Here is a 13708-nt window from a genome sequence, read left to right on the forward strand (position 1 = left end):
CTAGTCAAAAAATTCAAAATCTGAAATGCTTAAAGTTTATTACACTGTTAGAAGACATAGAAAATGTGATTTTTAAACTTCAAAGAACTACCCACATAGTATATTTAATTACTTAGTGTTAAAATATACCTGGGTTAATTTTATGGTTAGGAAGAATAAATTAAAAATAGCACTCTTAGTTCAAGCTATTAACTCTTATAATATGTTTATGTATGTGTGTTCTAACACATACAATTTATCACTAGTCATGAATTACAACGTCCCCTGAAATGCAGTTTATTCATTATGGCTCTTTATACCCTAAATCTGTTTTCTAAGTCCCATGTACTTGTTTTCTCTGGATAAAATCAAAGTAGGATCTGTGATCTCTGCATAATTTGTAAAAGGCCAGTCTACAACAGCATTTCCAGCATGTCAAAAGATAGTCAAGGTATAGCTAAAACACATCTTTGTAGGATGAGAATGAGTTACACAGACATTAATTAGAATTCTAAAAATACATGTTATTTAGTCCCTAAGTCTATGGCCCTATTTTTTTTTAATCCATTAAGAACAATATTCTCTACCAGAGTTATCATTGAAAGCCATTTAAATGTCATAGCAAACCAGATTGAAGCTTACAAACAAAGCCAATTATACTTGATCACATTACCCAAATGTATATGAGTTATGTTAGTAGCATACAGTCAGGCTGGTTCATTGAACAATTTTTTATTGAGCATGAGGTTAGCCTGTGGTTCCAAAAACAAAAAGGAACTTTTCTGGAGGATCCTTGGGAGGCTCATAGACAATAAATCATTAATTACGTCCCAGTATAATAAATGTTCTTGTATATTCAAAGCTCCCCAACAAGGTCAGAAGAACTCACATGGGATGACAGGGATAATGTGTGCTGGTAGCAGGGTGGCCTTAGCCAACTGAAACAGGTGATAGAAACTAAAACAACAACTTTTTGCTCATCTGCCTAAACAATGTACAAACTAGGACTCCAAGGCAGAAGGTAATCAGATATTTTTATTCAAAGCAGCTTCTATGCTTCTCCTTGCACACTGGGATCCCTCCCCCAATTTTTCTCCCTAACTATGGCTGGATTTTTCTCTGAACCTGTGAGGACTGGCATGTTCTAGAAGCTGTCTAGCTAGACTTACTCTGGTTAAATCACAGCACTCAAATTTGGTCCCCTGGGCCCCTCCTCAAGTGGGATTTTTAGAAATACCGTCCTTTAAACAAGTGTGATCAGTCCTAGCCCTCAAAAGAGTGGAAAGAATATTAGGTCAGAAACCCCAAGAGATCTTAAATGGAAACCAGGTCAGGGAGAACTCTTTTCTACTCTGTGGTAGGGACAGTATTTCTCAAGGTGTGTTAAACTATATGTTTAAATAAAATTAATGTCAGATACAGAAAATGGCCATATCTATAAATAACAAATAGAAAAGAAAAAACTCATAATTTCACACCTGGCATTTCTAGAAAAGAACCTTTCAAGTGTCTTATATAATAAAAGGGTTAAATACTACATATATGCCTGTGGTCCTGGCACCATGGCTAAACATTTTTATAAAAATCAAATATTCAGAAATTTACCAATACTTCTTATGCCAGATTTAAATAAAAAATGGGGTTTTAATTTTTAAAAAGGGGGGTCCTCTGTGTGTTTCAAAGGCTTCAGTAAGCTTTAATAGGTCAGGGATTTTTGTCTTGTGTTCATTAATAAACCTCCAGTTCCTGGTATATAGGTGCATTAAATATTTGAATGATTTTAAAAAAAAAGCAAAACTTTGGAAACAGAGATGAAGAATAATAAGTAAGAGCAATGACAAGCTTACTGTGTGCTAAGAATGTTGCTAGTAATAGCATTAAAGATCTCACTTAATCCTTATAACAACAAGATAGGATAGGGACTCAAAATCAGGTATTTACAGCTCATAATAAGTAAAGCTAACTTTTAATGAGGGCTTGTGTAGTATCCTATGAAGTATACATACAAATTTTATATTATTGGGTGACATTTTCTTCAAAACACAATCATAAAACCTATGTCATCAAGTACGTGAAATACGACCATAACAACTAACAGAGCAGTGTAAGTCAAATATAAAAGAAAATACACAAAAGTAATCTCTGTGACTTTTTTTCCTCTGTCCTTTGTGGGTAAGACTATGACAACCAATAACACCAAAAATTAATGTATGGCCAAATTAATCACGGACAATTATTTGTTAAATTTATATAATAATCATGTGGTTGTTTTCATAGTAACAGAGTCTAGTAAAGCAAGTGTTTGTATTATTTTATGATATTTTATATTTGAGTTAACATTTGAATTATCATCTCTAAAATATTAATACTGAGCCATTTTACTTTTTAACAATGAAGTCTCAATGAGAAGAAAATGTGCCAAAATATCCCCAAGTATGAGTTTCTGAAAAAAAGTATTTTTATTAAGAAATATCACATATAAAAAGGGTTTATAAAGAATAGTAAAATAAATACTCCTGTATCTACCACAGAAGTTAAGAACATTATCAGTAGGATGATCATTAACTCACAATCTAAATTGGAACACTTGAGAAAGAAATGTAGTGCTATTAAAAATTATATCAGTATACTAAGCATGAACTGGAAGTCAGAACCTTTATTTATCAGTGGCTTTAGAAGTAACTTGGTTACCCCCTGAAGTTCACATCCCCTCTTCCTACTCTCGAGGTAACCAATAAACTAAATATATTTATCTATTCTACTGTTAATGAACGTTTTTTTGTTGTTGTTATTGTGGAACATCCCTATACAAATCTCCTGGTACACAAGTAAAGATTTTCTCTACAGTACTTACCTAGGAGTTGAAATTCTCAGTTGTAGAATAAATGTGTGTTCAATTTTAATACACAATGTGGCAGTAGGTTAGCTAATCATTCACCTACATTTTCTTTTAATTTTTTCCTTTTATTTATATAACCTACACCTCTGTAATCTGTTTTGATTTTAATATATGTGGTGACAATCTAATGTTTTCCCCCTCAAATAACTAATTTTCATAATTCTATATGTTGAATAATCAATTCTTTTCCAGTTGGTTTGGCATGCTTCCCCTAAAATCAAGTTCTTATACAAATTATAATTTGCTTTAGCCCTATCTATTGTGTTCAATTAGGTTGCTAGTATTAACTATATATTATGATGACATTACCAATCAACCTAGTACAAGATAATATACAGCAATTAAGTGACCAGAAGGTTTGTGCCCCTGGATTTATTGTCTTAATATCTCCTGGCCAAAGGCTGTGACAACTTAAGTCTCCTTTTCCTTTATCATTGTCAGAATTTTTTTTTTTTTTTAAGACAGGGCTTTGCTCTATTGCCCAGGCTGGGGTATAGTGGCGCAATCACGGCTCACTGCAGCCTCGACCTCCTGGGTTCAAGTTACCTTCCCATCTTGGCCTCCCAAAGTGCTGGGATTACAGGAATGAGCCACCATGCCCAGGTGTAGATTTTTTTTTTAAGCTACTAAAAATTTAGAGGAATGTATGAAGCACCTCTTGCACCCTGGGGTTCTATGAAGGATAGACAGAAAAACCATACTCTTTCTGTAGATGAAACATAACATAGACATATTCCTCAGCATCTGAACTCTTGCTATGGGAGTATTTGTTATAATGACTCACAAAAAGTTTTTTTTAAACTAAAATTTGCTATCCTACTTGAAATCTACTCTAATTTCAAGAGTATAACTTCCACATGTGCACCAGTGGAGACGTTATGCAAGGGTTGGTCCATGGGATCAAGGGCGATTCAATCGTATCTAAGCTGTTTTTCTGTCAGAATACTGTCTTCTGCTCAAGTTATTTAAAGCTACTGTTCATTATTCCTATTTTCTTCCCACCTTTTTCTTGAAAATTTAGCCCTGCATACGTCCCAGCGTTTGCTTCTGCCATTACACCTGGAAACACAGCTAACCTTGGCCCAGTTTAGACACCATACATAACATATTTTGTTGTTATCTATATTATAGTACAAGTTCCCTGCAGTATAGGACAGCATAATTCAAATTTAATAATGAATAATATCTGAATCCTACATACAACTAATTAATTCATAAAATATTAATTAGGTAATTTTTAAATGTTGTATATTACATAGAAATCCTTGGTGGATGATAAAGTGCTAGTGATACCTGGGAAAACTGGGATTTGCACAGGCAGGAAACACTACTTTTCTCATTTAAAATTATGGAATGTAGGTTAGATGCCATCTGAAAATTCACTACTCAAGAAACTTTTAAATAGTGGATTTGATTCAGGTCATCAGTCTTGAAATTGTAATTTGATAAATGAAACTCACATCCTAGTCTTGCCTCTGAGATTATACCCAGATAATCTTGGAAGTTCTGGGTTTCCCCAAACCTTACTTATAATCTCTGGTTTACTAATAGTATGCTATGTATCACATTAATTGTTTGTGGCTTTTACTATTCTTGAATAGTATATGACTACTGTTTCCCTAATTCTGACAACTGTACACAATAAATACTCTATAAACCGGAGCTGCTCACCAACATAATAATCAAATATATAAGCAAAATTATTTTAAATGTTGAGAATATGGTATGTGTAATTCAAAAACTTGAGGCAAATCCAATATTACATAACCCTAGAACTTGAGACTAGCAAATGCTTATGTATATCAACATGAACACATCATACTGTGGCACATGCTAAGGTAGGTACCTTTCAAAAGGGCCATTTATCTCACATGAGAAACATGTCAATAAAGAGAAAAAAAATAAAGAAGAAGGTCATTTGAATTTATGACCACAAATAACCCCCTCATCACAAACAACCCTGATCATTTCATCTGTTATTCCAAAATAAAAATCTCCAAATGGATGAGAAAACCAATTTTGTATACAACTAGATCCTGTACTCTACCACCTTACCCTTTTCTTCTAAAAGTGCTCAGTGAGTATGTAATGCAGAGACAACATAGAAATGAGTAAGATAGGATCACTGCCTTTAACACCTAGCATAGTGCCTGACATATGGTGTGCACTCAACATGTCTGTTGAATGAATTCTCCAGCATGTAAAAATTTTTCTTTTGAGTAATAGCAAATTATTTTACCCACAGAGAAAAAAATTAACTCAAGAAAAATCAAACAATATCTTCTTACCCACAGTCTGGAGCTGGACACCACCTACAATCAGGATCTGCAACAAGCCACCGTCTAAGCATAAATTCTTCGTATTTTTCCATCAAGACATCATCACTTAATATCAAGCGAATATCATGGGGATTAAACCGTTCAGTACATTCTGGGCAACTAATATTAACTCTGCTTTCAGAGATTTCTATCCTTAAATATTGTCGTAAGCAATCCACACAAGATCTGTGATGACAAGTCATTATATCAGGAAATCTGTCTTTAGAATGCCGCAAAAGGCACAAAGGGCACTCTATGAAGTCTCCAATTTGTTTGCTGATGGAAGTTAATCCATTGTCAGAAGAGGTATTTGTAGAGAAAATGGAGTTCTTATCAGTACACATTTCAGAATGTATACTTTCAATACTTGCAATTCCATCCACCCCGCCATTTAGCTCCCTTGATTTACGTTTGTTATCTTTTTTCCTCCGAAACAGGGAGCCTATTGAAATTCTTCTTTTTTTGGGTGCCTTTTTGACTGAAGGCAAGCTCACAGATGAAGCAGAGGACTGAAGATCTCGATCTGAACCCATTTGCCGATGTAAACTCATGTCTAAAATGCCTGTTACAACTGAGACAGGGTCAGTGTTTACACACAGCCCTTCATTATATTTAGAGATAAAACCTATTTCTTGTTCTTGCATTCACATTAAGTCATGATGTAAGAATATCCTACTTGGTTCCTTCAGAGAATTCTTGAAAAGTTCGATTTACAGAAGACTGCTATCATGGATGTTCTGAAAAATAAAAAATAAAAAAATCAAGATCATTTAATTGTATTCTTAGTTTGTATATTTTTATAAATATGAAATTTCAAACAAGTATGTTTCTTAACCATTAGTAGTAGTTTTTTTTTAATAAGGCCAATTTATTAAATAGTCTATAAGAAACTACAAGACTAATGATGAAATAACAACAAGGGCATTCTTTAATCTTAATAAAAGATTCTAGATTTGAGCTGGCCTAATTATTATTAAAATCTTAGAAAAAACTTCTGGTCATTATCACTCTGACTTCAATGATTTCTCACTGCCTTTAGCAGGTCTTTTTGTTGTTGTTTATAACTGACCATCAAGTATACATGCAAATACAAAGGGCTAAGAATAGCTTACACAATCTTGCAGAACAAAGTGGGGAAAGGGCTCTAACACTGCCAGATATAATGACTTATTATAAAGTTACAGTAATTAACATAGTGTGCTATGCCACAAGGATGAATACAAAGACAAGTGGAACAGAAAGTAGTCAAGAAAAAGTCCCATATAGGCCAGGCGTGGTGGCTCACGCCTGTAATCCCAGCACTTTGGGAGGCCGAGACGGGCGGATCACAAGGTCAAGAGATTGACACCATCCTGGATAACACAGTGAAACCCTGTCTCTTTTAAAAATACAAAAAACTAGCCGGGTGGTGGCAGGCCCCTGTAGTCCCAGCTACTCAGGAGGCTGAGGCAGGAGAATGGCGTGAACCCAGGAGGTGGAGCTTGCAGTGAGCCGAGACTGTGCCGCTGCACTCCAGCCTGAGCAACAGTGCGAGACTCCATCTCACAAAAAAAAAAAAAAAAGTCATATATATGTATATGAGACTTGATTTATGACAAAGGTGATGTTGCTGAGAACTGAGAATAAATGGCCTTTGAAAAAAGAAAAATACTATGTCTACTGGTTATCCACCTGAGAAAAGAAAAGAAACTTGATGGATGGATGGCTCACCCATGTGTGAAAATCAATTACAGATGGTTTACAGATCTAAATATAAAGCTTCTAGGAGACAAGAGACTATTTCAATGAAAAAATTCTTAAACAGAACATACAAGAATACCAACCATAAAATAAAAGACTGATAAATTGGACTAGAATAAAATCAACAGATAGTATTAAGGGTATGGGAGGAGACTTTTGCCACATATAACTAATAAAGGCACAGTGCCCAGACTATGTAAAGAATGCTTACAAATCAATAAGAAAACATAGACAATCCAGTAGAAAAACGGGCAGGGGACTTAACAGGCATTTCACAAAAGGATATGAAAAGTGCTCAACATCATCAGTCATCAGGAAAAAACACATTAATGCCACATTCAGAGACAACACACCTAATAGGATGGCTAAAATTAAAAGACTGACATTTCCAAGTGTTAGCAAGGATGTGGAAGAATAGGAACTCTCTTACACTACTCGTGGGAGTGTAAAATGGCATAACTACTTTGGAAAACTGTTTAACAATATCTATCAAATTGGAACACAGAGATACCCTATTACCCAACAATTTTACTCCTAGAAAGGAGTGCATAAGAAAAATGAATGTACACATACATTAAAAGACATACTTAACAATGCTCACAATAGCATTAGTAATAATATTCAAAATATTAGAAACAACCCATAATTTTATCAACTGTAGAATGAATACATAATTTGTGGTATATTCACACACTAAAGCAATGAAGCAATGAAAAGGAACAAAATACCGCTACACACAAGACAGGACTCTCATACAAAAGAGTATGTGGTATAATTCTATTTATATAAAGTTCCAAACAGACAGAATTAATTAATGTACAATGTTAGGAGTCAGGATTGTGGCTACATTTTGTGGTGAGGCACAAAGGGAACTTCCTTTTTTTTTTTTGAGACAGAGTCTGGGTCTGTTGCCCAGGCTGGAGTGCAGTGGCGCAATCTCGGCTCACTGCAACCTCCACCTTTCGGGTTCAAGCAATTCTCCTGCCTCAGCTGGGATTACAGGCATGCGCCACCATCCTGGCTAATTTTTGTATTTTTAGTAGAGACAAGGTTTCATCATGTTGGTCAGGCTGGCCTCAAACTCCTGACCTCAAGTGATCTGCCCGCCTTGGCCTCCCAAAGTGCTGGGATTATAGACGTCAGCCACAGTGCCCAGCCAAACTTTCTTCATATGTGCAGTATGCATAGTGGTGACAAAGGTATGTTCACTTTGTGATACATACATGACCCAGAAACTCATGATTAATGTGCCTTTTTCTATGTGTTTTTTTCCTCCTATGGCTGACCTCATAATTAACATGTTTTTTGAAAAAACATTTCACTCAAACAAACTTCACCTCATGTCCCTCGGTTTATATTTCCCTTCACAAACACAGGATAGATAAGGAACAGTCAGAGAGCTCAATCTATACAAACATAGTTATGCATCACTTAATGATCGGGATACATTCTGAGAAATGTGTCATTAGGTGATTTTGTCATGTGATCACAGAGCACACTTACACAAACCTAGATGTTATAGCCTATTACACACCTAGGGTATACTGTATAGATTATTGCTCCTAGGCTACAAACCTGTACAGTATGTTACTGTAGTGAATACCGGAGGCATTTGCAACACAATGATATCTGTGTACCTAAACATAGAAAAGGAACGTTTCATTCCTTTGGCTCTCCAGTATCCTGCCAGTGCCTCGCATTGGGTAAATCCAACCAGAAACCAACTGCCTCTAAGGCAGTCCTTAGAGGTCAACCTCCTGGGGCACAAAGCAGGGTAGAGAAGGCTGAATGAGAGTAGATCTGGATATGCAAACAAAAAACATCCAGTATTGTATGTATAAAGAAGAGAACTTGGGAGTCAAAAGACCTGGCTCAGCTATTTTTTGTTATCATATCCTAGGTAAGATACATTCCTGAATCAGTGATCAGGACCACAAAATATGGATGATACCACTCACCTCAAATAGATGTTCTAAGAATAATGTGAAATTGACACGTGTTAAACCTGCCTAACAAACCCGGCACCGTACTAAATGTTAGCTGAAATGGAATGTAAGGTAACCTAGTGCTTTACAAAATGTGTACCTTATAGCAAGTGCTTAATATTAAATGAATGAATGATGCATTTCAGTTGCTATTACTCTGTGATCCTTAAGCCATACGGCCTTACTACATCCAGTTTTTTAACTGTGGAAAGACAAGAACCTTTTACCTTCAGAAGTGCTTCAGGATTCGCAAAACATGTTAAGTATCCTGACACCACAAGAATTATACATTTATAATATCCCATCAATAAACATCTTCTAACCATAAACACTTCAGCAGCATCTAATAGCCACCTATGTGCCTAAATGATTTACACATCATTAGAAAGGTATTCTGGAAATGAAGAAGGCAGGGCAAAAAGTTTGTATACACAGAAAACACTTACTTCCCAAGAGGAAAACCTACTACATGGTCAAATAACAGTTTTTGCTTGTTATTCAGCTAAAATTAGGTTTCTTCTGTCACTTCTCAAACAGCTTAAAATACGGAGAAAATCCAGTAATTCTGTGCTGATGGACAAAATATTAAATGTAAGAGCAGTGTACCTATGTCTTCTAATTTTAATTTGTTTTTTAGATGTCTGACATCCAGATGTATGGTACTTCTAAAATAAGCATGCAATAAAAACAGCATGTGACAATATTTACTAGCACTGTTGAAGAGAACAGAAAGAGGACTAAGTCTTTTTTTTTTTTTTTTAAAGTAAAGACAGAATAGGTACAGAGAATTCCCAGCAGAGTTTCTACTGATCACTAACTTGGTCACTACAGAAACTTAAAGCTATTCTATACTCAAGTGAAAGTGTCAATAAAGAAGACAAATAAAAAAGACTATTTTAAATGCTGTATTCTGTATTACAAAAGAATAACAGGCTATTAAACTTCAGCACATGCTTATGTTGAGAAGATAATAAATAATAAAGAAAACAAATTTAATTTTAATGGCTATGTATTTGCATGTGAGATTGGGAATCCACGAGGAACATTTGCTTTGATGGGAAAGACATTTTTAGTAGTCTCACTACAAGTCATTTACATTTCACTTTCTGTGAACCAGGCACATGTTCATATCCTGCTGCAGCACTTTTCCTTACTGATGTGTAAGACATAGTTCTATTTAATAAAGAGCCTTGCTATCATGTGGGGGGGGGGGGGGGTGTGTGTGTGTGTGTGTGTGTGTGTGCGTGTGTGTGTGTGTGTGTGTGTACGTATAAATTGTATTTGACTATATGGCAATTTTCCAATGTAGAAATTTCAAAAGTTTTTAACGTGCTCAAACTCACATATCTTTCTGACTTTTGACTTCCACATCAGCCTTAGAAAGCCTTGCCCACTCTAAGATTATATTTTTAAAATCCCTTCACATGTTTTCTACTGGTAATTTGATAGTTTACGAATAAGTAGAGATCAAAATTTGTTTTCTAAATGGCTAGCCAGTTACCTCAACACCAGTTACTGAATAATGACCTTTCCTCCATGCCCCACCCGCTACATACACACTGATTTAATTTTTTAATTTCTTATTTTTTATTTTTGAGACATTTATTTATTTATTTATAAATTATTCCATTGCTCTATAAGCTTACAAAGTCTTCTTTTGGAGGATGAAACCTAATTGTTACATATTTATTTTCTGGTACTTTTCATTCTTTCTTGTGCAGCAGTGCCCAAACTTTTTGGTACCAGGACCAATTTCATAGAAGACAATTTTTCCACAGATGGAGGTGGGGGGTGGGAGCAGAGATGGTTTCATCAGTCATTATATACTCATATGGAGTGTGCCATCCAGATCCCTCGAGTGCAGTTCGCAACACTCTTATGAGAAATGAATGCTGCCACTGATCTGACAGGAGGTGGAGCTCAGGCAATAATGCTCATGGCTGCTCGCCTCCTGCTGCGTGGCCCATTTCCTAACAGGCCACACACCGTGGCCCAAGGGTTGGGGAGCCCTGTCCTTGTGGATCCACTTTTCATCTGGTGTCATGTATCTTCAGCCTCAAGAACTTCCATTAGCATTTTTTGCTATGCAGGTCTCCTAGCAATGAATTCTTTCAACTTTTATCTGGGGAAGAAAAAATGTTATTTCACCTTCACTTTTTATGGATATTTTTGCTGAATACAGAACTCCACGTTGTTATCTTTATCCTTTCAGGACTTAAAATAGGTTATTACACTGTCTTCTGGCCTCCATCGTTTCTGACAAGTCATCTTTCCTGATATTTTAATTCCCCTGTACATAATGTGTCTTTTTTTCCTTTGCTTGCATTCAACATTGTTTTCTATCTTGGATGTTCAGCAGTTTGATAAAGATGTGCCTAGATGTAGTTTTCCTTGTATCTGTCCTGCTTGGGGTTCACTGAACTTCTTGAATTTGAAGTTGATTTAAACCAAATAAAGGAATTTGGGGGAAACTATTTCTTTAAGTATTTTTTACCATACTGTCTCTCTCTCTCTCCCCACTCCTGGAATTCTAATTATTTGTATGTTAGTTTGATTTTTGTCCCGGGGCAACTGAGGCACTGTTCTTTTTTGTAATCTTTTTTTCTTCGTTTGGTAGACTGGCAAATTTCTATTGATTTATCTTCAATTTAATCAATTTTTTATTCTGCCATCTCCAATCTGCTGTTAAATCCATCCAGTGAAATTTTCATTTTAGATATTGTACTTTTGGGTTCTATAACATCTATTGTTCTTTTTCATCGTTTCCATTCCTCTGATGAGATTACCCACATGTTCAGTCATTATGATATTTCCCCCTTTAAGTCCTTAAAACATTGCAGTTGCTATAAAGTCTGTCTGCTAATTCTGCTAATTGCAGGGTCTGCTACCTATTTTTGAGGGAGTCTTGACATGGAATGAACCATATTTTCCTGCTTTTTTACATGTCTAGTAATTGCTTATTATAAACTAGATATTGTGGATATCTTACAGAGGCTCTGTAGTCTCTTGTCTTCTCCTGAAGAGTGAGGACTTTTATTATACTGGGCAATTAAGTCACTGGCTAGTCAACTTGAACTTCTGAAATCTTGGTTTTATGCTCTTTTAGAGTAGATCTGTGGAAAGCACCCATGTTTACCAATCCCTTCTATCTTGCTGGGAATCAAACACCAAATTCTGTCACCCCTGCAGAAGCCATTACCTAAAATCTCTATTTAGTTTTTTCTGCCTGCCAGCTGTTGTTTTCCACTGAACTCCTTGGAATCTCCCAAGCACAGTTCTAGGGGACATCTAGATATCTGAAGGGAGTTTACCCACAGACTTTTGGAAGTTACTTACCATAACTCCCTCCTTTCTGCGATTTATCCTATTTCTGGCCACTTAACTCCATCCCCTGATACTTCAAGCCAGTAAGACTCTGATTTTCTGCTTGACTTTCAGCTGCCCTACACTACATAGACTTTTCTTTAGGGGGAAAGATGTATAAATTTTTTAAGGAAAACATCTGGCAGTTTTCCAAAGAATATCTTCATCTAGGCTTTGAGATATAGTATTCTTGAATCTGTACAGTATGCTGTCACAGGGAATTTTAGCCTACTTATGCATCCACGATCTCCACAATATAACTGCTTACTAGACTGCTTTTTTAAAACAATCCTTTAAAAGATTTTCTTGCATTATTCAATACCTGGAACTGTAAGGTCTTCAACAAATGACTAAATGTGTTAAACTTTTTGCCTTACTTGCTCCAAGTAACCTGTATAAGTATTAATTCATTTATTCTTTCAACAAATATGTTCAGTGCCTATCATGTGCCAGATACTCTTGTAAGTGCTGGATAGTGAACAATAGACAAGGTCCCTATTCTGTGGAACTTTCATTCTAGTAAATTTAAGCATTGAACAGATACTTCAGATGATATCTTCTCCAAACAGTAACATGAATGACTCTGCAAGGATCTAAATTTTAATGAAGTAACTCCCTCTTTTCTAAGCATAATTTTAAAGAAAAAAATTGATTTTTATTTGGACATATATGGTAGTCCCATAACTGAAACTAGTATTTATCAAAATCCATTTTAAAGCTTTCTTCCTAATAGACTTTAGATACTTTTGACAGCACTCTATTTTTCGTAGTTACAATGGTTTTCTAATACCTGAACATTTTGGTAGACAATTTAAGTTGCACAAAAGAAATCACTATCTAACCAAATTATCTAGTATACAGAATATTCATTTTGCTCACTGGGCATAACTTTAGGAACCAATATTAGCAGATAAAAGGTGGGGAAATCCTCAACCCTAGACTCACTATTTTGGATCTGCTCAGCCTCTGGTGCTACATAAAGGTTCCTAAGGCAACGAAAAAAGGGAAGTATCTATCTTTGTGTAGCATTTACTATATGTAGTGTTGCAAACACCATCTCATCAAATTTAAATATGGCTATGTACAATTTAATGTAGTAGCTGACTACCAAAAAATAGATAATTATCATAAGCCATCCTTTGATCAGACTATAACTTAAAGTGATCTACTAGAAATGATTTATTTCTACCCAAGCTAATTTTGGCCCAAAGTAAATAGCGTTTTTATAAATCTGAATCATATCATTAACAGAAGTTTGAGGCATTAAACTAGATTCTCATATATCGCTTTCTCTTAACAGAGAGAAATCACTGAAGTTCATTATAATAAAGTTTGCTATTACTCAAAAATCACATTTAAATGTTATTTTTAAGTTATGTCATTCATGATCTATGCTTACTTGTAAGACTTGCTTATGAACCTCA

The 13708-nt window shown here is 35.3% G+C and overlaps 1 protein-coding gene across 9 annotated transcripts in view; it reads right to left on the reverse strand.

The window, feature by feature from the left end:
* Positions 1-13708, reverse strand: part of RNF19A (ring finger protein 19A, RBR E3 ubiquitin protein ligase) — a 116792-nt gene that overhangs the window by 88925 nt on the left and 14159 nt on the right. For all 9 annotated transcript variants that reach the window (XR_008509431.1, XM_063726441.1, XM_054519235.2 and 6 more), the window contains exon 2: positions 5167-5933. Coding sequence is in view for 8 of the 9 variants with exons in the window: in XM_063726441.1 (XP_063582511.1) it covers positions 5167-5840 (674 nt within the window). In the remaining variant the exon portion in view is untranslated. The remainder of the gene's footprint in view (positions 1-5166; positions 5934-13708) is intronic.

This window comes from Pongo abelii, chromosome 7, assembly GCF_028885655.2.
Source record: "Pongo abelii isolate AG06213 chromosome 7, NHGRI_mPonAbe1-v2.0_pri, whole genome shotgun sequence".
In the NCBI taxonomy this organism is placed as follows: Eukaryota; Metazoa; Chordata; class Mammalia; order Primates; family Hominidae; genus Pongo; species Pongo abelii.